The sequence below is a fragment of the Dipteris shenzhenensis genome, chromosome 4 (genome assembly GCF_047967505.1).
Source record: "Dipteris shenzhenensis isolate YYH24624 ecotype China chromosome 4, Dip_SZ_1.0, whole genome shotgun sequence".
Taxonomy (NCBI): domain Eukaryota; kingdom Viridiplantae; phylum Streptophyta; class Polypodiopsida; order Gleicheniales; family Dipteridaceae; genus Dipteris; species Dipteris shenzhenensis.
Genome location: NC_141599.1, coordinates 31,517,815 through 31,543,235, shown reverse-complemented (window position 1 = coordinate 31,543,235; position 25,421 = coordinate 31,517,815). Strand labels below are relative to the sequence as shown.

General features: G+C 41.3%; 1 protein-coding gene across 2 annotated transcripts in view; it reads right to left on the bottom strand.

The window, feature by feature from the left end:
- The window catches only part of LOC147902725 (peptidyl-prolyl cis-trans isomerase CYP40-like), a 35,593-nt gene extending 25,570 nt beyond the window's left edge, over window positions 1-10,023 (bottom strand). The window contains exons 1-6 of one of the 2 annotated variants that reach the window (XM_087373735.1): window positions 9,948-10,023; window positions 8,922-9,263; window positions 8,030-8,530; window positions 7,821-7,908; window positions 7,663-7,715; window positions 7,478-7,582 (exon numbers count right to left, since the gene is read on the bottom strand). In XM_087373735.1, coding sequence (XP_087229861.1) covers window positions 7,478-7,582; window positions 7,663-7,715; window positions 7,821-7,908; window positions 8,030-8,530; window positions 8,922-9,092 — 918 coding nt within the window. In that variant the 5' untranslated portion in view covers window positions 9,093-9,263; window positions 9,948-10,023. The remainder of the gene's footprint in view (window positions 1-7,477; window positions 7,583-7,662; window positions 7,716-7,820; window positions 7,909-8,029; window positions 8,531-8,921; window positions 9,264-9,947) is intronic. The other variant, XM_087373736.1, reaches the window with a different exon arrangement.
- Window positions 10,024-25,421: the final 15,398 nt, after the last annotated feature.

Sequence of the window (25,421 nt, the reverse complement as noted above, 5' to 3'; positions counted from 1 at the left end):
ACCACCACCTGGCATGGAATCCTGGAAATTCTTACTATTGACCTACCTGGATCCTTGTGTTAGAAATGACCATACAGAGGGTGTCCTGCAGTGGCAGACTGATAGAGCGTCCCAAGAATTACACAATGAAGTGTTTTAACTAGCCGACTTGCAGCCCCTATTGGCCAACCCACTGGGTCTGTTTTGGCCAACTGGGAGCCAACCTTGTAAGCAGGCCAACCTGCTGACACTGGCCCAGGTCTGCCCCGCCTTTATACAGCCTGTTCATAGGCCCTTTCCAAAGCCCAAAGACCTTTCTGAACAGGCGCCTATCTGCCCTGTTCTGTCCACCATCTGTCAGGCCATGTCCATGCCTCCATAGGCCTATTCCAGTCCAGTACCATACCCTGCAGCACTTTGTACCTGTCCTGCCTGATATCCGTACCTATTGCACCACCCCAGCAATGATCTGCAGCAGCCGGTTCCGACCTGCAGCATCCATACAGCCTTTGTGCCATCTCCGTACATTCTCAGGCCTGCAAGATGACCCTGCCCTGCCAGGTATGTCTCTAGACTTGCTGCCCATGTGGCAGCCTGTTTTGCTGCCTATGTGATAGCCCCTTCTCTATGGTTTTCTCTGAGAGCTTGCTGCCCACATGGCAACCAAAGTGTTGCCCATGTGACCACTGACAACCCTTAACCCTAAGTCCACCTCCCCCACACACTTCATATGGGGGCTACAGATGGGGAGGTGACTTCTCCAACACCTTGACCCTTGTGCAGGAGCTCGAAAGTTCTGAGCAAGCTCTCGTATGCACACTTGTAATCCCATGATCTGAAACTACGTACGTACCACTGGATGTATGAATGAAGTAACCCACGTAAACAAAATGCTTACAAATTTAAAGAAACCATGAACTGCATGAAATAACAAGGCTACATAAAATGTAAACGATTCTGCACTTGTATTCCATAAACTGCGAAATACTACATCTCGGAAGGAGCTTGCAATCACACCACATCTCGCCATAAGTAAATATTGGATGCTTAAGAGGATAAGATAGAGCAGGTGTCACCAAGCACAGCACCGCCTTGAGTAGCCGACCATCATGGCGTGAACCCAGCGGAGGCAGCTAAGGTAAGCCCCCAAATTATGCCATTAGGTCATTGTTTACGAGAGGACTTCCTCTTAGACTCCATGCAGGGCGCCACTTGTCTAACCTGTCCACCAACCCCCCTCGACTCAACCTTAACACCAAATCATAGTTTGCGTCCAACAACCCCCTCTAAACTGAGAATGGGTGCTACAAAAACGATTGTGTATTGCTGACAAATTACAATGTTCAAAACAAAGAACATTGCATGCAAGCCAACCAACAACTCAGACAGCTATAACCCTGCGCAAATTCAAGTGAGTTTTTGAAAGGCATGCTGTCTTGAGAAAAGCAAAACCGACTCAATAGACAAATGCTCTTACAAAACCTAGACAGACATAGACGAAATGGCCTCAACCCTACTGGGTTTTGTTGGCTTTATTACAAAATTTTATTGATCCGTCCGAGATCCCACGGCTTCAGAAGGCATAGTCATCATAGGTAGAATCATCCACTTCACACAATCCTGCAAAGATTTCATGTTCTGCCATTGCATGAGCTTCCTCCTTCATTTTTGTAGGTTCTTTGTTTATTTTCTCAGTGTCTTCTCTCTGTCTATAACAAAACTGCTCACGATGATCCGCTTTACCACAATATCCACACTTTGAAATCGGGTCTATCATCTTTCTTTGCCTTACTAGTAGATGTCTTCAAAGTACGATCCATAACAAATTCATGGTCCAACTTCTAACGTCACTTGTCGTCAAGAAGAGTGGCAATTATTTCTGCCAAAGACAAGTCTCCATTAACTCCCAAGATTTTCACTATCCCTACATAAACTGGTGGCAAACTAGTGAGAAGAACAGCCTTGGTATCATCATCCTCGACTTTGACACCCAGATCAAGAAGCTGCCTTAAGATGGACCTCATTTTGTTTAAGTGAATTCACCCAATGAAATATTATCGTCCACTTTGAAGCTTAAAAATTCATAGTTCAGCATTATCTTGGAGTTTTTGAGCCTAAGAGCCCAACGATGCCTCAATCCTCAACCAGTTCTCACATGCACTCTTCATCAAATCGAGATGATGTGTGTATTTTCCCCTAGGAGATCCAGCAATGATTCCTAGCGCTCGTTCATTACAACTTTCCCATGAAGCAGATGATTCCTAGATGATTTCTTCTCCATTCCCGAAACGATAACCCGCAGACCTCTCCATAAGATATGGGCACACACATAGTTGCCATGCAGAAAAGTTTTCTACAGTAAACATCCAGTAAATGTCGCAAGTATCACCACCTCTGACTTGCATTTTGCAGCCTGCTCTCATATCAGCTGAAGCAACCTATGTGAAAAAAATGCTTACAAAGTTAAAGAAACCATGAACTTATTGAAATAACAAGGCTACATGAAATGAAAACGATTATGCACGTGTATTCCATAAACTGTGAAAGACTACATCTCGGATGGAGACACATCTCACCATGAGTAGACATTGGATGGCTTGAGAAGATAAGATAGAGCAAATGTCGCCAAGCACAGCACCGTCTTAAAGAGCTGACCATCGCGGCATGAACCCAACAAAGGTAGCTCAGGTAAGTCCCCAAATTATGCCATAACCAAAACAAAGGTCATGGCTTACGAGAGGACTTCCTCTCAGACTCATGCAGGGCACCACTTGGCTGACCTGTCCGCCAACCCCCCTTGACTCAACCTAAACACCAAATCAGAGTTTGCCTCCAACACTGAACACAACCCATGGAGAAACTTGCTTAGCTTTTGACTTTCGTCCAGCTACAACCGTACGAACACCTGAGTGCAATTGTTGGAGTAATGGTTTATCGTCTCGGTGTCCCCCTGGCATAGCTCATAGAGCTGACTCTAAAGCCTATCCAAGTATTGGGGTGGGAAAATCATGATCACGGATGTCTTTCACAAACTCCATCCATCTATAAAGAAGTGCCTCCTAATCAAACTAATTGGGCCACGACGTCAACACTAAAGGTTCTTGCTTACTGCCGTACCGAGTGAATTGAGCTTCCCAAAACAAGAAATTTTGATGGCTGGTTTGACTCTCTCCATTTCTTCCGGATGTGGTCACAGTAGAGAAATGGGGTTGGGAAGCGGACCCTACTTCCCACCAACATTGGACTTCTCACATGTACTCATGGTGTACATTTTGGTTATCTGTACCATAAAACAGAAGGGCTGTCTCTAAACTGAACCTCCCTTTCTCGGGAAAGAAAATATGAAGCTCTACTACCAATGTTACAGGGAGCTAGCCTAACCCACTCTCTCTCTCCTCCTCAGTACTGTCTGAACTAATAGAATAAGGCACTCAAAACACAAGTGGAACTGTGGAGTGAGTGTGAGAATCAAAGGGAGAGAATATAGTGGGCCTCCAAAGAGGGAAAATAATAATTGAAACAATGTCTCGCCCAGAGGGATGAATACAATTGTAAACAATTGAAAGACTAAATATTGTATGGAGGGAACGAACCCTCACTACAAAAGAGGAATGGGACTACTGTAGAGAGGGACCCAACCCTCACTGCTGTACTAAGTGTTGAAGGCTAAATGGGGCTTCTCTATTGAAAGTAGATGAATGAGTGAGGAGGTCAAGGGCTGCCTTTTAAAGGCCCTTCGGGCCCTAAAACTAGCCGACCAAGGCAGATCCTGCCCCCAAGCTACTGCACTGATCTGTAGCTATACCGACCTGGCTGGACCAACCACGACTAAAGCCTCCAAGTGCCCTCAAAGTGGATCAATGAGTTGAGGACCAACGGTTTCCTTTTATATAGGCCACTTCGGTCCTAAAACTAGCCGACCAGGGCAAATCCTACCCCCCTAGCTGGACCAACCACAACTACCACGTGGCAGTTTGCTACGTGGTATCATTGCTTATGTGGAACCCTTACGATGACATTGCCTTGATTTTGGTTGACGTGTCGGAATGTGCTACGATGCAAGCCCTATTCTGAATCGATGAGACGGCTACCCTCGTGGCAGCTTGCTTATGTGGCTACCTGCGTGGCAGTCCACATGCTAGCTGATGTGGTAGTCCAGCATGCCTCGAGCCGAGGATGCTCGTGCCATTTGAAGAAGCAAAAATGTGCCAATTTGTATAAGGTTTTGATGCCTCCACCTTGGATTTCAAATCGAGGAAATCACATTTGGTCTATGAATCATAATGCCAACTAATGGAGCAAAAGATTGCAACAGCTTTGGAGCTGTAAATTGCCTCTTTGTCAATAGGTGATGCTTGGGATTATACCATTTGGTCAACTACTAGCAGTAGACATATTGTTCCTGTCATCCTGCTTCAACATGTATCCACTTGCTTGGTACTATTTCTTTTTGTTTTTCAGCAGTATGCTTATTAAGAAATGAAATGTTTTCCTACTGTTCAATTATGGACAATGGGGACTAGGTCTAGCATTTGAGGGTGGACCGCCTTGCTTGGGGTTATGGGCATTAGTGACCCACAAGAGTGATGGCCTCTCTTTGAGAAGGACATATGGAAACCACATCCCACCTGAGAACCCAAACATGGGACCAATCAAATGCACAGATTTCATACTGACCTAGGAACCATTCAAGAGAATGTTCCCTGAGCTTTGGGTGTGGGCCTGGCAGCATGCCAAGAGTAATGGAGATACAAGATAAGACGACAAACAAATGAGCTCAGTATGGCTCAATTATGACCTTAGAGTACATCAATAGATAGTCCAAGCTATTAGGAACCCGTGGATGCGATCAAAATTGAATTCTGACAACTTTGAAATTTTAGGGTTTTTTAGGAGTGACACGTGGCAGACTGCCACATGGAATCTGAGCTGGCAGGTCAGTCCACCTGTCCCACACATGTGGCAGCATCCATGGCAAGTGGCAGGGCATGCAGGCCAAGTGTCTGGCCCCAAATCTAGTAGATTTGGGGTGTTGTGGGCTGTCCTCGTTGGGACTGCAGCCCACCAAAAATCTGAGACAAGTGTCCACCTTCCACTCTAAGCCTGGGGCGGGGGGCTGAGCCTATAAAAGAAGGCCTCTCCCCTGCATTCCTTACACGAAAAATTCGTCACTTTTCTTCTCCCTCCTTTTGGTTAATGCAGCAAAACCTCTCCAGCTCCTTGGGTGCAGCCAGCTTTTCCCCAGGCCATTCTCTCACCTCAACAGCACTTTCTCTCTCTACAGCAGCACACTCTCTCTCTACAGTTCCAGCCCCACCTCTCCAGAAATCTGCCCCCTCTCAGCTCTTTTGGAACAGCAGCAGCATCCTCTCTCCTTCTCCTAGCCTGGAGCAGCCACAACCCCTTTCTCTCTCCTGCTGCAGTCTTTCTCTCTCTACTGCAGAATTTCTCTCTCTACTGTTCCAGCCCATTCCCCTTGCAGAAATCTCCTTTCTATGCACCTCTGGAACAGCAGCAGCTCCTCTCTTACATCCCCTCCCTTGGGGTCAGCATTGGCACTCTCTCTCTACAGCTATCACTACATAAAGGCTTTCTCTCTCTAGCCTACAGGCTGTTTTCCTAAGCTGTTCTCATTCCAGCCCCATTTTCCACACTCTCCTCACCCAAGGTAGCTTCAGAGGCATCAAGGACTTCATCTACAAAAGGGTCAAGTCACGAAGGGAGCCTGTATTGTCAAGTTTATCTCATTTACAGCACTATTTCATGTTGTTTCTACTATCTTTCTGGAAACTAGTGCTTGCCTCTAATGTTGGATATAAGTGGTGATTGTTGTAGGCTTCTTCCTTGTGGATTGGGCAAGCCAAGAGTTGAAACCTGAGCTTGGAGTCCTCCTTTTTGTTGTCTACCTTGTACATATGCTCTTGAGTCTTGTATCTAGGTCCTAGGTTTTCACTGAGTTCATCAGTTTGGAAGGTGCATTGCACCTTGGTCTTGTATCTCCATTTTCAAGAATAAAGTGAGCCTAGATAAGGGGGGGGGGGGGGGGCCGTCTTGGCCCCTCAATCATATTGCAATTTCCAATGATGTCACTTTGTGTTTAAGCTATATAAGTCTTAATTCCAGCTGAATTGCAAACTCTTAAGTTAAAGTATATGTGTTTGGCAACTCGCAATCATTTCATTCAAACACCTTTGCAAAATCCGTTGTCTGAATTGATAGAAAGCACCGAGTAGTTTACAGTTCCTGCTGTTCGTCACATATGTCTGGCTTCAAGGAAATCCTTGCTTCATCTCTTCTACTCGTGACTTTCTATTCTTCTACAGCAATGTCTTCAAGCCAAATTTTCTACTGCTAAGGCAAGCTCTTTTGGCTATTTGGGATTTATCCATGGAGGCATGACTTTGACCTTTTCTTCACTTGGATTTGATATTGGAGACTCTGGACTTTGTGGAAAGACAAAAATCATAGAGTCTTTGGAGATTCCACTTTTCCAAGTTTCACTAGTTCTAGATGTCACTCAGGCAATCTTTTTATGATTGGCTGTGTGTTCATCAAATAGATTCCTCTCTTTACTTGTCTTACATCGACATCTTTTCCTGTTGTGATTGCATGTTCCTCTTTGGGGACTGCTTCTTGTAATATAAACATACATGGATTTCAACCCCCCAAAAAAAAAATGAGTCTGCATGTATGTATATATTTTTGTGTGTGTGATGTATATTCTATAACTAGAGACTAGAGGTCCCACCTTTCAGGACTGATTCTTGTAATATAGTCTTCAATGGATTTCACTGATTTTTTTTTTGTGTGTGTGTGTAGCTGGGTGGGTGGGTCTGAACAAAATAAAGCAAGAGCTTCCACTGGCCCAATCGGAAGTTTTCCACTCTGGGACAGCTATGAATGTATGTATGTGTCTATATGTATGTGTGTGTGTGTGTATGTCTTTGACCAAACCAAAGAAAAAGCTTCCTCAAGCCCAGTTGGAAGTTTTCTATCAATGTTTTTGAGTCTTGAGTAGTTAGTTGTTCCACTCTAGGACAGCTAGGAATGTACGTTCTTCTTAATGAAAAGTTTCTTTTACAATGTGTGTGTGTGTATGTAGGGAGGTTGATTGGAATTGGGATTTCAGCACACAATCAAAAAAGGAAAGAGTACTACTCAGTTAGCAGACTGCACTTACTACACAGGCATAAACTGTCAAATGGGTTTTGACGAGTTCGGGAACAAAAAATAACATGAACCACATTTGAATTAGGCCATGATCCTCAACTAAAGACTCAAGCTCATCCAAGATAACAGTCTATCACATTGTAAGGTGTCTTCATTTAGCTAGCCTAAAATCTCTATGTGATTCCTAGACCCAGTCCAGCATCCATCTAGACGACAAGGGGAATGTACAAGATGCAATACTGAAACTTCACAATGGGAGGGTCAAAAACAATGAACCCTCCAAAGAGAGAATTACACATTGCACATGACTGAAGCTTTCGGAACTAACCTGGCCCTGACGAAACAAAGCTTTGACATTATCTTCACCATTGCGCATTGCAAATTCTGTGTCCAACAGAGCACCTTTTGCGTCTCCAAGCTTTAGCTTGCTTGCCTGGAGTAATCAGGCAGATAGAAGATAAAGCCAAAACTATTCAATTGTGGAAGAAAGCGAAAAATAAAAACAGCACTCACCGAGCTATTTGTCAGAATTTGTGACTTCACTTTCCTCAAATGGTCTGTTTTATCTGCCAACCAGATGAAACAAGAGTAGCATTTCAAAACCACATCGCTATAGCTACTCTGAAAAATGACTAGCATCTAAGAAGGATTACAGCACCATCAACTCAGACCTTCCTCTAAACCATCTTTCTCCCAGCAGATATCCAGATATCTCAAGGCCTTTCTGTATTTCCGCAAAGCCATCTTGAAGTCACCTTTCTGTCACCAAAATCGGCCAAAAAGTCAGGAAGGGGATAGAATAACCCTGGTTTGAACATCATTTTTGTACAAGATTGTCTAACTCAACAAAGAAAGCAAAGACTGCAACAATCCAAAGGACCTTATAGCTGTCATTTCCAAAATTCTTGGCAGACTCTACTGCAGATATCCACCACGAGCAATCTGGAGATTGTTCATCGAGATCTGCTGGCCAGTCTGGATAGGTATCTCCATCATTGAAAAAGCCAACAACACCATCATCCTCACCGTCTGCAATCTCCCCGCAGTCTTCAATGATGACATCATTCAAAGGTCGGTCTTGCTCATCAGTAGGTGAGTGCTCTGTACTGCGCACAACGCCCATGCCCTTAATAACCCTCCCAAACACAACATGTTTCCCATCCAAGTGGGGAGTGCGTGTTGTGGTTATGAAAAATTGAGAGCCATTGGTGTTTGGTCCTGCATTTGCCATCGAAAGCATCCCTTTGCGTTCATGTTTCAGCTGGAAATTCTCATCTTCAAATTTCAGCCCATAAATTGACTCCCCCCCTGTTCCGTTGCGAGCTGAGAAGTCACCCCCTTGTATCATGAAGCCTTTTATAACTCGATGGAAAGGAACTCCCTACAACGTAGAACAAAAGCCACAACTCTTATCCGCTGAAAAGCTTTAAAGGCCGAACTATTATTGTTAATGAAGACGCGCGTTTATCAAGACGAATATGTCAGCACGGCCGTCGCATCATCGTGTAGCCAATTCTGGCATTAGTTTATAACCGAAAGGGCTGACTACAGCATGTCGTTTCCCATGTGAGGCTTATCTAAGCCCGTAATTTAAGCTCGCTATACGAGTACGCCTTACCATCTGTCGTGAGAAAACTAGATTCACTAGGACATGGACACATAAGTGCGACAACTACAATGCAGCATGCGAAAGCACAGCGCTTTCAGATTCCTTGTGCAATCATTTTGAGCTCCAGGAGATGAAAACAAGCCATAATGGTAGTAGGAAGTACTTTGTAATGAAGAGGGCAACCCGTCTCGGCGCCGATTCCCTTCTCGCCAGTACAAAGCGCCCTGAAATTTTCCGCAGTACGAGGCACCACATCGGCGTATAGCTCGATCACTATCCTGCCTTCCAGCTCGCCGCCAATGCTAATGTCGAAAAAGCACCGAGGATTTACCATTTTTGGTGGAGTAACCCCAGCTTTGCCGGAGATGGTCAACCGGTCGTTAACTGAATTCAACGCGAGGCAAAGGGTGACGAATGTGGGATGTATTTATTCGGGACTCCACCGGAAAAGAGTAAAAATAAATAAGCTGTATTGCTTCTTTTCTGCAATCTCCCGCCGATGCTCCTAGCAACGAGAAGAAGAAGGCAAGACGTTAAGTATTGCCAAAGTCAAGGCAAGCCTAAACGACCAGGACAGGGAGCGCGAATGAGAGTGCAGCTTGATAAATGAAATACCGTAAACCGAAAATAGGAAAGAAAATGAAGTTGCCGCAGGGAAATGCGTGAGGGTGGCGGCGCATAAACCAACAAAGACCTAAAAACGAAGCAGCATGCGACCTGAAAAAGGGCCTTAACGAAGATTGAAGCAAGCAGAAGACAGATAGCGAGAGTGGATAAGAGAGCTACAAAGCAGCAAAGCTTGGAACTAACTGGCAGGGTGTGCGCTGATCTTATTTATTTACGGGAAACTCGAGCTTGGGAAAACCAAGACAAGACGTCGTCTACCTACAACAAATACTAAGCAGGTCTGAGGGAAAAACCAGAAGACTGAGCTCTGCAATGCAGAGCAGAGTGCGGGGAGCAAAAGAAAGCTGAAGCAGGCAGAGGGAGCTGGAAATCTTACGCTAAAATGAGGCGGAGGAGGAGGAGGCTGGAAGCAAAATGTTTGAGAAAAAAACCAGCGAAGGAGGAGCAAGAAAGATTGGAGAGAGCGAAAGGGAGGAGGAATGGACGGAAACGATGCAGAAAAAAGGGAGAGAAGCAGAGAGAAAGAGGAGCAGGGATTGAAAATGGAACAGAGAGAACAGACCTGAGGAGGACGGATTTTTGGAGCTTGAAGGTTGTTGTCGAAGAAGAAGAAGGTGCCTGCAAAAAAACAAACTGTCAATGGCTCTTGAGAGAGAAAGGTCCCGTAAGCCATTTATATAGAGATCGTTGTTTTTTTTTTTTTTTTTTTTTCTCTCTATATATATATATTTTTTTCCCTGTTTTCCCCGTTTCATTTTCTAGAACCCTCCCTTCCGACCGTCCTTAGCCCAAACATTTTTCTCAACAAATCACAAAACTTGGGGTTTCAAATTTCCAAGGTTTCCCTCGAGAATTTGCAGGTTTTCAAGCTAAAATATAACTGAATTGCCTTAAATTTTGCAGATTTTATAAAACTGAGAATACATTTTTTACGGGTGGAGACTAAGATGTTGCTCGTTCATTGTATATGGTTTGCAGGTTTTCACCCAACACTGAACAGTGCCTTAGCCCCCTTTCAAACTCCCATGCTTCTAAGGTACCCCCCCCCCCCTCTCTCTCTCTCTCTCTCTCTCTCTCTCTCTCTTTGCATAGTACATACCTCTTCTCATCCTTATCTGAGTCTCTCCCATCATTTTCCTCCCACACCACCCACTTGCTTTGTCCTCTCACATCACTTCTGGCCACCGCTCAAGAAACTTTCACTGCTAGCCCCCGCACACGCGAAGGAAATGCGCAATCTAGAAGGTGAGAGACCATCTTGTTCACACACTCCACAACCCAAGAAGATTCGAGCATTTAATCTACCTCTGACTTGGCTGAAGTGCAGGTCTTAGTACTTGCCAGGTGAAGAGCTGGGCATTGTGATTTGGCATGCACATCTGCATCTGTACCAAAACCAGAGCATTGAAGGGAAAGTAATCACGCATTGGTCTCAAATTGGCACCCTTAAAATTTGAGTTGAAAATATGAGCACCAAGGGTGCTGCTTCAACTTGTGTCAAAATGCATGCAATCCACCACCAGCTTCGCATTAGACAGATCGTGTGCACTAGCCCTAAGAGCAGCTCCCCATACTAGCTAGTGGCGCTCCCCCCACACCACTAGCAATCGATTGGACAGGCCCCATAGAGATTGATGGCTAGCTCACCCGGTAGGGTCCCTAGCAGTCAAATGCCAGCCCAAAGGCTATGAAATGTGGGATTCCATGCCAACATTAGACTACTGCAAGGAATTTGGGACTCAAAGCATTTCCTCGCCAACCCAGCCCATCACATAGGATTTTCTTTTGGCTCGTCTAGCTTGCACTACTGCACAGTGCCCATGCCGACGACCCCTCCCACCGGCTCAACCTAGATTCAAGGTTGTGAGATAAACATTGCATAAACTTACTCACACCCTATAGGGTTAGGCTAGCTTTTACTGGGTGTACAATTTTGCAAGGCTACTCGTTTTTGGGATATGTTTTCTTATCTTAATAAATTTTCACTTTTTAATAAGATAGTCTATGCTAGCATCAAACATGTGTGTATGCGTGCGCACATGCCCTTGTGTGTGTGTGCGCATTTCAAGACAAGCATTATCCATCTTATTCTCAATCAAGACAGTACGTGACAATATAATTTTTACATGGAGGGATTGAAAACATATTCAATTTGCTAAATTATAAATACCAAATGATATTGAAGAAGCCCCACTCACCTGCATCCATCCACAACAAGGACAAGTTAGAACAAGAAGCTTAGATTGTGGGACTGTAGGCTTCAAAGCACAACTCCACTTGTTATCGATGTCACAACACCATAAGGTATTTATAATAGCAAATCTTATCGACCTTGGATGGCAGTGCATTGTGTGGCACCCTAATGTTTGGGTCATAGGTATCCAGATGCTCCATGTATTTCTCTTTCCAAAACTAGCATTATACAAATTCCCCAAAATGGGATCATAAGAAAGATGCTCCATGTATTTCTCTTTCCAAAACTAGCATTATACAAATTCCCCAAAATGGGATCATAAGAAAATTCCTTTCATAATTTATAAGGTATCCTCATCAAAAGAAAAAATGGTCAATTAGTCAATACACCAATATATAAAGACTATGATCATCATAATATAGGGTTATATCCCTATGTAGAGGCCATAGTTGTCCTTTCTAAAAATGTTTCTTTTTACTAAGGTATTTGTTGCCTTTCCTTCTCATATAGCGAAGGTAAAAAAAGAGAGACCTATCAAAGTCATTCTCATTTCCTATCACACACATAGATTCACTATTTAAAAAAACATAATGGGAGTAATTACATGGACCAGGAGTTTCACAACCAATCACATATAGGATGGAAAGAGCCTTGGTGAAGATAGACACGTCTCGGTGAATTAATAACCCAATGTATCAAGCCACCATGCATTCATATTCTCTCTCTCTCTCTCTCTCTCTCTCTCTCTCTCTCTCTCTCTCTCTCTATTCATAGTCTCACAAAATTAAATCTTTTAACAAAAGTATGAAAAGAAATAATATTACAAAAAAATACCTTAAATTTTTTTTGTTGTAAAAGTCTTTCTAGTTCCATCAAACAAAAGTGGAGAGTTTCATATATCATGTGCCTCTTTAATTTAGAAGACCCTACCATCTTCTTCAAACATGATCAAGTCCTTAAGATAACTCCTCTAAAAAGTATGCACTAATCTACACATCTATCATGTTTTTCCAAAAAAGTTTATCCTTACCCTCAACCAAAGACACCACCTACTTGTGTGCACTTGGGCTTTTTGTCAACTACATGTTTAAAAGATTGTAGGTTACAGTTAAATCAACCATTCCGCTTACTTTATGCCCTCTCTATGTTTCCATGCATCCTCGCTAAGTCATGATGTCAACAATTGGGCTTCCATATGGTTGATGATAAGTGACACATGGGTACTATCCTCATAAGAAACCTATGCCTCTCTATATTTGCCAATGATTGATATGCTCATAGGTGACCATTCTCTTGTTTTATTTTTCCTTCTTCTAGACCATGGCATGACTCTCTGTATTGAATTGGACACCCTCATTCTCACACTACTCTAAACTCTCTTTGTATCAATCTTGATTTTCTATAGTATACAATGCCCATAATTTCCCATCCATCTTCCTCTACACAACTTTCAACACTCTTCACACCTAATTGCTTGATTACTAAAACACCACTCTAATCCATCATTGCATCTACTTTCATGTAGCATAATGTAAAGAATGTGTAGTTGTGTATTATTGTTTGAGGACCATGTGAGGACACAAATGAAAATTTAATGGCAACTATAACCCACAATGGGTCCACCAAACATGAAAATTTTCCCTAAAGCCTATTAATAAGTCGAAATGGGGGAGGGAGGGGTGATGAAGGAAGGGGGGGCGAACACAATTAAAATAAATTAAAGGAGGGTGGTGACAATGGAAGGGGGGATGAAGACAATTAGCAGATGTGTCCCTTCTTCTTCCAGTCACATCGCAATCATCTAAACTCTATCCTACATAGGAACTGAGCTATGACGGGTTGATTTATGTTACTTAGAGTAGGTTAGTGAATGTCTTTATCACTCCCACCACTTTAATTAGTGAAGTATCTACAGGAAGTGGTGATAGTACAAAGATAGCATTCATAGGGTTATCAGCCATTCCTACTCCGAAGATCAAGAATTACTAAGATATTGAAGATGCGTGATGGTTCGCAGATTGGATTTTTGCTCCACATAAGCAATTGAGGCTCCCAAGAGATCCTGCATTGATGATGATCTCACTTTTGTTCCGAGATCAAATGAAGCTCTATGCAACTCATTGTTAGGACCGGTCTAGAGTCCAACATAAAAGGGTGGGGCTTTCTTACATTCATATGAAAATGGAGAGCAATATTAGTGAGAAGTTCTAATAGATATTGTTAGAAATCAATGCTCCACTCTCATGTACCTATGCGAGTACATGCTAGCTCTACTTTGTAAGCCCTCCTTTATGAGGAGATCACATTGAGTAGCACAGATGCCCAGTAGGTCCTAGTTTAGACACTAGATGCAAGCCGAGTGTGACTTGATGGCCAGAGGTAATAAGCATTAGCCTAGAATTGACAGTTTGGGTTATCTAATAGGGGGTGTTGGTTTGGTCGACCATTGCCATGAGGTCAATACCCATTGAGTGCCAATTGACCTCCAAACAAGGCCTGTATAATGATAGCCCGAATAACCCCCTATGATTTCATTTTCTATCACACTTGTATTTGCCAACATACAGCCTCCATCCTCTGATGTTTCTAGCATGCCATCAAAGCTTCTTCACCGAAACACACGGCTAGAAATTGTCTACCAAAATTGTATCAATTTTTAGTACTACAATTTTATTCTCCATACTCTCTCTCTCTCTCTCTCTCTCTCTCTCTCTCTCTCTCTCTCTCTCTCATTGCTTCCTGTAGCTTGGCCCTCCTCTTCTTCCACCTCCTATTCTCCTTGTGACTCATCACTCATCTCTCTCTCTCTCTCTCTCTCTCTCTCTCTCTCTCTCTCTCTCTCTCTCTCTCTCTCATTGCTTCCTGTAGCTTGGCCCTCCTCTTCTTCCACCTCCTATTCTCCTTGTGACTCATTCCTCCTCGATGGCTTGATGCTTGCATCCTTGTTTTTGCATCCAAGTCATCCATCAATTTCTACCAAGCCTTCGTCAAAATTTTGAGACTTTTTCTTAAGAGAACATGGTTCAAACCTTTCTTCAATAAGCTTCTCATATTACTTACCTACACAATAGACAAATCTAACTTGCCAACATGTCCATAATAGGGTTGATAAAAGGTTTCAATCTATCATTATGACAAACGCATGATGTTTCACCGATTTCTATAAAGATCAACCACACTTTATAGACAAAAGATGACCGATTCTCCGTAGATCTCCAAGGAAATCCGATCCTACCCATCTCTCCAAGCAAATCATATCTATTAGATATGCACCCCTCCTTCATGGCTTATCACTCATCTTTGCCTTGTTAGTCCCCCTACTTCTGTGTAGCTTACTAGTTCTTATGCCACTTCCTTCCCCATCGTTGCTTGTTTGAGCTACCTCCTCTCTTTCTTTTGGCACCAATTTCTTCCATGCAACTCATTGGTACATCCCTCCCCTTTGTGTCCCTATTGACGTACTCTAGTAGTACATGTAAGTTTTTTGAAACCCTCTCCTCCTAGTTGCCCCCGTATTGAAAGTTTCAATGCTTGATATTTTTTAAAAGTTTTCATTAGATTGGCCAAGTTGAGTGGGTAAAGTGCCTTGAGTTTGGAAAAGGTCTCCAAGGCCCTTCCACTTGATGGTATTCAGCTTTAAGTGAGGCCATATAAGCATTGGGTTCCACTTGCTCCTCTAATTCAACCACAAATAACCATCTTTCATACTTTTTATACCAAGGGATACATTTTTCACTCCAATTGCTAACTTAAGCTAGTCAAGAGCCTTGGTTTTGCAAGAAGTGTGCAAGGCCCTCACACTTGATGGGATGGAGCTAATAGCAAGGCCACATAAGCATTGGATTTCCTCTTGCTACTCTAATTCAACTATAAATGCTAGTTTTTAGACTTTTTATCCCAAAGGGGCAATTTTTCATTAGCTCAATTTAGTAAAGTTCCCTAGGTCAAGTAATGAGTGCGCAAGGCCTTTCCACATGTTCTATGTCAAAGGAGTCATTTTTCATTGTATTGGTCAACTTGGGTAGGTAAAGTGTCTACGATTATGAAACGAGTGCACAGAGCCCTTCCACATGATGGAATTGAGCATGTGGAGGCCACATAAGCATAAGATTCCATTTGTCCCTTTAAGTCAACCATGGATGGTCAATTTTACATTTTACACTTTTAAAGCCATTTTCCCCTCCAAAGGTCAACTTAACTGGATAAAGGACATTGGTTCTTAAAGGACCTTCTCACTTGATGGAATTGAGCTTGTGAAAAGGCTACATAAGCATCAAATTCTATTTGTCCCTTTAATTCAATTATGAATTGTCATTTTTCACACTTTCTATACCAAAGGAGCAAATTTTCACTCCAACAGCTAACCTAAGTGGGAAGAGAGTGGGAAAGTTTCCTCGAGTCAAGCAATGAGTGTGCAATCCCTTAAACTTGATGGGTTTGAGCTTGTGGAAAGTCCATTTATGAATTGGAGTTCATTCAACCTTCTAAATCAACCATGCATAGTCTTTTTTCATGTTTTTCTAGCTATTAGAGCCATTTTTCATTTATTGGGTGTACAAAATGGGTAAGGCCTAATTGTTTTATCTAAGTAGCTTGTGCATCATCTTAGTTACAATTTAGGGTGGATAATTACTCACCACTAGCAAACGAGTGTGCTCTATGGGCTATGGAAATTGTTTTATCATGTAGCTTATGTGTCATCTTGGTTACCCTTTGGGGTGGATAGTTACTTGCTACTAGCAAATGGACTAGTCTTCACCAAGCTTAAACTGAAATTGGAATAATGGAAGTTGCCTACCCAGCCATTACATGCCCATTTTCACATAGTCCAATCAAACTTGTTTGCCTATATAAAATTTTATTTACCCTTAATGATGTTTGCCAAGTAGGATATCTCATGTTTCATATCTACTATCATGGAGCTTTTTTGGTGGTCACATCATAGACATAAAGCCCTCAGGTTACTTTTTGTGGATCATCTTTGCTCGCCAATATTCTAAATATTCATATGCCACTCTAGCACATAAGGAGAAAATGATGCTTTAGTTTATGCTGGGTGATCAGCCATGGGCGTACATGATGCGACACTTGCTTTTGCATTTGCCTACTGTTGTATTTGGTTGCTAGTAGCCTACTCGATGGGATTTTCTCTTGGGACACATTGATGGCAAGGTTAAGGGACGTCCTTTTGTCACTCTGGTGCTTTCTGATTGGAAGCACATACTCTCTCATCTTAAATGGAATGGCAAGGATGCTCTTTATTTCTAGTTGATGTGTCGATCTTGTAGCAAGTCGACATCATAAGGATTGAATTCCACACTTTCCCTTATAATGTATCAGAATCTCATAGCATTTTTATATAGCCAAAGGTGCTATTTACATGCATGGCTCACCACATGTCCATGCATGTGCTAAACATCTGATGGAGGTTGCTCTCTAGATTGTTTCTGTCATGCGCATTAAGGAGACGGGAGGAGGAATGAATTATCATGGTGACAACCCACGACGGGTGTCACGGTATATTTAATGCTATCATGTTTGGCATTGCGAGTAGTGGAACCGAGCATGCAGATGATGAAGGCAAAGAGGATGACAAGGGTATGTCGGGAGCTGTATGTGCGGGATGATCCAGATGGAGGAAACAAGGAGCTGGATCCACTGGCTTGTGTGGTAGATGAGGCTACATGTATTTGATTGTTGTTGTGCGATGTAGGTGCAAGAAGAAGCATGGGAGGCCTCCAAAGAAAGGAAGAAATAAAATTGAAGTCCCAAAGGTGTTGGAGCTAAGTGTGACTGTAGGAGTCAGTGGTGGTGATGTGGACGTGGAGTCGTTGCTCCCAAAGATGCACAAGTTCCTAGATGAGGCATGCATGAATGGTTTTGGCACTGTGGAAAGAGGAGGTGAGCTATACCACCCGCACTTCCAAATGGTGATATAGACTAGTGCTTGTAGTGTTTAGAGCATGAACCGATTGATTCAAAAATACATTACATGGGATGTTAATAGCCCTATCGGTGGTGTGATAATGTTCCGCACTCTTAAGCAGAAGAACGTGCAAGGGATGTTGGGGTACTGCATGAATATTTTGGGCAACCACATTTCAAGAGCATCTCCAAAGCCATGACAAAGGATGACCTATGAGCTGGTATCAAGATGTATGTCAGTTATGGTGCAACCAAAATGAGGAATTGTGTTTGTTTGACCAGTGCAAATGTGTTTGATTGCTCATTCATGTTTTGGAAGTTAAAGCTTGGGTGCAGATATGCGACCACGCTCAATAAGTGTCTTCTCAAAATGCTCTAGAGTGGGAGCTACTACCCGTCCACAAGCTTGGTTATCCCATACCAAGGCAAAGGAATGGATGCCATGAGAGCTGAGTGCTTATGGGGGAAAGCTATGGTTTCACCATACTTAGTCACCCCAAATGATGTGAGTAATATTTTTTAACGCTTTGAGGCTAGAGCTACCCACCTGAATGGTACAACCATATAAAGGGTATTTTAGATCTTGGTTCGAGGTACTTTGGGCCCTTAATGAATGAAAATGTTCGCAAGATGAGAACACACTGTAATGAAATCCTGATTACAAAGTCCAGCAAGAGTGTGGAATTTGTGCGAATGCACTATCCAAGAAAAGAGCCTGTTCCTACTCCAGACGCAACTCAGTCCACTAGTTCTACTGCACCAAGAGTTCCATAATTTTTGCCCCTTGCAAAAGCATCTCAAAATGGGATCCATATAGCTTGAGTTGTTTTTGGGAATGAATGCTTTTTGCAAATCAATGTTTTGCAAGCCCTTGTGGCCGATGTTTACTAAAAAAACTTAAGTTAATAAAATGGATTTTATGTAAGCTTTTCCTATTTTTTTGCATGCAATGCCTTTGAGAAATGCATCAACATTTAAAGCGCAAAATTACATTGTAGATGAAAAAATCCCGTGCAAATCGGATGCTAGACGAAAGAGTAACGAGGTTTTAGAAATTAGATGACCCAATAGGCTACACGATGAGGAAGTAAAAAAAGTGAAGTAAAAGGGTTTTAAATACATACAGGGAGGGGAGCCCTCCCCTTAAATTTAGGCTTGTTCAAGGCTCCAAAAGCATTGGACCCTTTAATTCAATCATGGATCGCCATTTTACACACTGTCCACCCCTTTAGAGCCATTTTTCACTAGATTGGCTAGATTGCATGGGTAAAGGCCCTTGATTTGGACCATGAATATGCAAGGCACTGAAGTTTGTGGTTTTTGGCCTGGTGAAAGGAAGGACTAAGCAAAGGCGATTCACAACAAAGTGGAAATTGCCATTTTCAATTTTCAAAAAATCTCCAATGATTTTACGATCCACTTGCTATTCTTCCCTCTTCACATCCCTCTGGAAATCCTCCTACCCCCCCCTCCCTCTCTCTCTTTCTCTCTCTCTCTCTCTCTCTCTCTCTCTCTCTCTCTCAATTCATCATCTCCACCCTCTTTTATGCATTGCACATCTTCCTCCCTATTTTGAATCTAGGACAGGCCTTATGAATGATTTATAATCATTCACCTTGTTTTTTTTTTGTTGGACGCCAGATAAGCTTTGGTTTCCCCTTGCCCCTTTAAAGCATTGTATAAAAGAAACTACCCAGTTGGAATAGGCATTGATATTAATATCAAAATTTCAAAATTAATGCTTATCCCGACCTTGATAGATGCTTTTTTGAATTCAGCATTGCCTTTCCTCATTTTCACTTTCTAGATGCCTACAAGCAACTCTTCCAATCCTTGTCCCTGAACAACTCATTCTTCCAATCTTTGCTAGATCTCTACAAGCAACTCTTCCAATCCTTGTCCCAGAACACATCATTCTTCCAATCCCTCTTCCATAGCCTTCCTTTCCATGTCACACTCCCTCTTTGGCTTGTGAGTTCAAGGATGAGACAATCTCTACTCAACTTTTTCCCTCCCTCCCCTCTTCCTCTCCCTATCCCTTTGTCTTTTCTCTTCCATTTAGGGAATGAGGTTTGGGTGTTAGAAAATCTACACTCTTACTTCATCTATTACTCTCCCTTTCTCATTTACCCATCCCGTACCCCCCCCTCTCTCTCTCTCTCTCTCCTATTTTCTCCCTCTGTTAAAGTGTACAGTGACCCAAAGATCTAATCCTATTCTTCTGATTGAGCTACCTTCTAAAACAACAATGAATCTTTAATCTAGCCAATGCACTTGATTTGTTAGGTGCTTGAAATTTGAGATAACCCTAGAGGACACATTGCAACCTAACAAGTTTGATTGCAATAGAATTAATACCTTGCCACATAGGCCTTTTACAATTTGATTGCAAAGCCCTACTACCTTCTAAAACAACAATGAGCCTTTAATTTGGCCAATGCACTTGATCTAGTAGGTACCTAAATTTGAGATAACCATAGAGGATACATTGCTTGAGATAACCCTAGAGGACACATTGTAGTTTAACAAGTTTGATTGCAGTAGCATTAAGACCTTTTTGTGGCCACATAGGCCTTTTACAATCTAACTGCAACAATAGACTACCCCTACATTGCGCACCAAGATTACATCTCATTGCTTGCACTAGTAAATGCTTCCCACATGAGGCATCATGCCTCTCATCAGACTTCAACAGTGGGAAAAGTGATGTGCTAGAGGTTTTCTAGTTGAGAAGTGGTCAAAAAATATGGCTTGTAGCCTTCGATCACATGCGGCTTTCCCACCACCTCCCTCTTGGGAGAAGCCCTTCCCATTTTCCCTTTAAATTGCCCATCTCTCCCATTCCCCCTCTAAATTCCTCTCTACCTCTCCCTTTGCTCCTCTTAAAGAACCTCGAAAAATTGCCCCCTTGCCTCTACCCCCCCTTCTCTCTCTCTCTCTCTCTCTCTCTCTCTCTCTCTCTCTCTCTAAATTTCCCTTCCCATTTCTCTCTCCCCCTCCCATCCCCTTCCCCTAATGTCTATCCATTTCCCTCTCTCTCGCATCCACTCCCATTCCTCCTTTTTCTTTCCCCCCATCTGCTTTCAGTCATTGCTACCCATTTCCCTCTCTCTCTCTCCCATTCCCTCCTATCATGATGTGGCACTATGTCACTTTGAGAAACACCCGCATGCGGCATTATGTTTCTTATCATCATGCGGAATGTCACCATCAGTTTTGTGGATTGATTGTGGAACGTGAGTGCTATGCTAATAACAAACACTTCACCCAAAAGCGCACATTATCGCATCTGCTTAACAGATCTGGTGAATCAAGTGACAAGTTTCCGAATTATTCATGACATGACAATTGCGAGTTCAAGAATCACTGTTTGGCTTGCGATTAACATTCCATTCGCAATTCTACAATCTACTCTCTGGCGTCAAGTTTCCATGCTTGATGCAGCTTAAAATTCTTGAAACCTTTGTAATCTTGAGCTTGTCCATAAGTTACTCCTTGAGGTTGTCCATAAGATACTTTTTTGAGTCTTTTCTTTAGATTCAAGAACACGTGATGCTGATGTACTCTTAAGTCGGCAGATATGACTCAAGAATAGAACCCACAATCCAACTTCCAAATTCCAATTGACTCAAAATCTACTCTGTGATGGACAAACGAATAAAGTTGCTTCTTCTCTTGCACCTTCTTAACCCCACCATACGACTAGCCCCACCATGCACCTTTTATTTTTGAGTGAATCAGATGCTTCATTTGTATTACAAGTCCCACAACTACACCTCTTCCTTCCTTGCCTTATCCAATGGATCTTGATCCCAATAAAATCTTCAAAGCTCCTGTCAATGTCAATGGACCACATCCAAGCCCACCTTGCCAAACAAGGGGTGGCCAAGCCAAGTGTATAAATCCATCCTAAAGGCGGATTGGATGATGAATAACAAATGCATTCTAAACTTCAATGCAAACCAAGTTCTTCCTAAACATGAACCACTTCATTGGTCCCAGACTACTCATGCTTAACTCTCAACCACCACATGGAGTCCATGTAGAAGACATCAAGCATCTTCTTATTCTCTTCTTGAATGTCTTTACCAAGGATGGCAAGTCCTCCATAACAACAACAAATGTCTATTACCAATTCATGTGGCTGTTGATGGTCACTCGAAATAGCTTAGGCAATTCTGATCGTCCTAAAAAATGTGATTAGGCAACATAACCACATTTTGTTAGTAAGGTCAATACAAGTTTTATGTTGATTCTTACCGATTAAATGCATTCATAATAAAGGATCAATACTCATTGGCCCATACTGGCAATATTTTAGATTAAGTAGGTAACAAAATGTTATTCATTTTGAAAGATTATACAAAATGGCATACTAAACTTTGTTTAATCACTATATATTTAGCATGATGCCATCTGGTTTGAATAAATCGCCAACTCTCAAAGACTACTGAATAGTCTTTAGAACCACTAATCATGGAAGAATCACTCATAGTCAACAGGATGATGTAATCATATATTGCACATGAAATCATGTATAAAATTTTATAGATATTTTTGATTCACAATCAATTTAGAGAAACACAAGTCCCTAGGCCATATAATCTCAACAATTGGAATTCAAGATCCAATAGAGTCTTGGCAATAGCAAACTATCTAGTGTTAATCTCAACAAAGCAAACTAAAATCGTCTTAGCATTGTTAAATTTTTGTGCCAAATTCATGGAAAAATATGCTCAAAATAATCGCACCTCTAAAGAAGTTTTTTTTAATTTTAACAAGAAACAAGCTGGATTTATTATTAAAGAGAAAAAAAGGGGATTACAAAAAGAAGTTACAAACATTGGCTAATTTTCAGGGGGTACTCCCCACAGCCTACGCTGTCACAGACCAACTCACTCTTAGCTACCCACTTAAGTCTACCAGAAGTTACTCAAGAAAGAGCTACCACTCCAATGGTTTAAGGATTGTCAAATGGTGTTTCTTCAACTAAAATAAGAGCTAATAATAGAAAGAGTTCTAGCATTCTCAAACTTCAATTAGCCATCAAATATTCAAATGGGTGCTTTTTTAGGCATTGGCTTTGTTTTGATCCAATTTGATCATAAGAATATCAATGCTTGCACTACAACATCTCAATTGAGGATTTTGCTAGTCCAAGATTAAGTTATACAACTACAAACTAGAAACCTTACTTTTTGTATAGTGTTTTGAAAAACTCCACATACTATATATATATTTCCATGGCTCCAAACCAATCTTAAGTTTGAGGATGATCAATTGGGGTAGAAATCACCGCTGCTTGCTTTCTGACAATACAAACCGCAATCAATACATCAGCTAGGTAGAAGACAATCGTGAACCTAATGCAAGTGTCTAGAATACCCAGAGTTTCCCAAGCCCATTCTCATGAGCTCTCATGGTTACATTTCCATCCCTTTTGAGTGGTAAGGAAATGATGATATATGTTTATACAATTGTAGTACAAACATAACAGTCTATAAAATCTTAGCTCACAACTAGCATGCTATCCTTGAGGGAACTTTAGTATTTCAATCTCATAGGATTGTTGCCCAATAGCCTTAATACCTTTGTATTCATAGACACACCATGACCATCCATTAGCCAATTACCTATGCTTTACAAACCACCAGAAAATATCCATGCAAATTTTTTATGGCCAAAATTATGACTTTTAGTATTTGAATTCATAAAGACATACCCTTGTTTCAATTTAATAAAGCTTATTACCTTAGACCATTAGGCTTGCTCCAACCAACAATAGTATCAACATCATTTCCCCCTTTCCTCATATTGCTTCTATAATAATAAAAAGTTTTCCTCACAAACTTCACTATGCAATGGGCTACAACAATTTCAAATGCTTGATGCCATTCATTGTATTATTTTTTCTCAAAATAATTTGCAATCACCCTTGTCGAATAGTTTGCTATCTGATCAAGGAAAATACCTTATGTGAGAAGGTACTCAAAATCATTTGCACCAACTCAACATCTAGCAAACTTTTATTTCCATTTAGGCAATGGTTTTTCAATGGCACTATTAAGCAAATCCTACAAATCTGTATCAACATTAGCCACATAAATTTGGATTTCTACCTACTATATGGAATCCATGCTTCTAATACATTAGCTCTAGCATTTCTCAAGTGCTCCCCTTTCAACTCCTTTTCATGGATGTGACCCAATACTAACCTTTTGCACTTCTACAACCTAAGAATTGCAATGCCATTTCATAATTGAATTAGTTGGAGAACACACTTCCAAAAACTATGACATGCAAACACATCAAAGAATGCATGAAAATTAGAAATAACTATCTCCACATGTCCAATAAATTTGAGATTTGTAACAAAGATCTACTCTACCATCTTTGACCTAAGTCAAGTTAAAGTGATGCTTAATCCTATATGGATTGGAAGGCCCATCCATAGTGATAATAAGAACTTGCACGGACCCATAAAAGCTGTAAAAGAATTTAAATCTAGCTCACACATATGACAAGACATATGTTTGCACGTTACATTTTTACCTGATGATAGGGGGAAGGTGTTAGAAGCTGAATTAGCACCTACCATGTTATTAGCTATTTGAATATGATTTAGACAACTTGTATAGGCATATTTGTTATCTAAAATATAGAATACTTTTTGAATTGTATTTAATGAGTGTTTGGCTCACATGACAAAGGCCAAAGAGACAAAAAAGGAAAAAAAAGGCACATCTTAAAATACACACATTTAGCTAAAAACCACACAACTAGGCATGATGATTACCAAAATCTAGTTCTTAAAATAGGTTGTGCTACTTTTGGTTAAAATACTCTTAGTGATGAAATTTATGAATTTACTAACATCTATAAGTGAAGTATAATTGCATTGCTGAATGACTTTTAAAAATAGGAAGAAGTGTCATAATGCAATGTTCTAGAGCATCATTATAAGTATAGCTAATAGCATTACAAAGTGCATCAAGGCATTATGAGAGTGACTTAAAACATTGGAAGGGATTTTAAATGTAAGCTCCTACCCTTTGTGAAAAATTAATGTTTATTTTAAGAAGCAAAGTAATGCTTCAAATAATGATGTCATACATTGATTGGAAAGATTTTGGCTTTATCCTATGGATCAAAATGCATGAGCTCATGAAACATTGAAACAATAAGGCCGACTGTGTACTTTGGTTTCTATCTTCATACTATTTTACTCCAAGAGAAAACTAATTAGGATTGATATAAGACTACAAGGTGTGCTTGCATGCATATGTGTATATATCTATATGTGTTTACTTCTTTTCCATGCATATGCCAATGGGTAGATGTGTTTAGTTTAAGGTATATATGTATGTATGTCACGCTACTCTAGCAATGTGCTTTTGCATGATAAATAATGCAAAGCCTTAAAATGCTACAAGCTTCAAACCAAAAAGTGCACATGACCATTATGATACCTATGCCTTTTAAAATATTGCAAATCGACCTTCATCATCATGAAGATAGAGCAAGAAGAGGGGTACCCAAGCTGTTCTAAAGAGCACCAAATTGGTGGGGCAAAGACCTTAACAATATCCTAAGAGGAGAATGAAGTGCGAATATCGATTGGTAAGGGCACAATAAAAAAGAAATGCAACCCCAAATGTATGAAGGTAGAAGAAGACTACACCACTGACATTGAAGAAAAGCTACTTGTGATGAACAATGTTTTGGTCACAATGATCGATGCGCTATGAGAAGCTATCAACAATGCCAAAGAGCCATAGATGGCTTTTTTGAAGGGCTTCATCGAAGGCAAAGAAGGAAAATGCAAAGTCTAATAATAGCTAGCAAGTCGAATCAATTGAGTCAATGGCCATGGATAAATGATTGAAGGCCAAGTAATTCAAGAAATCAACATGGGAT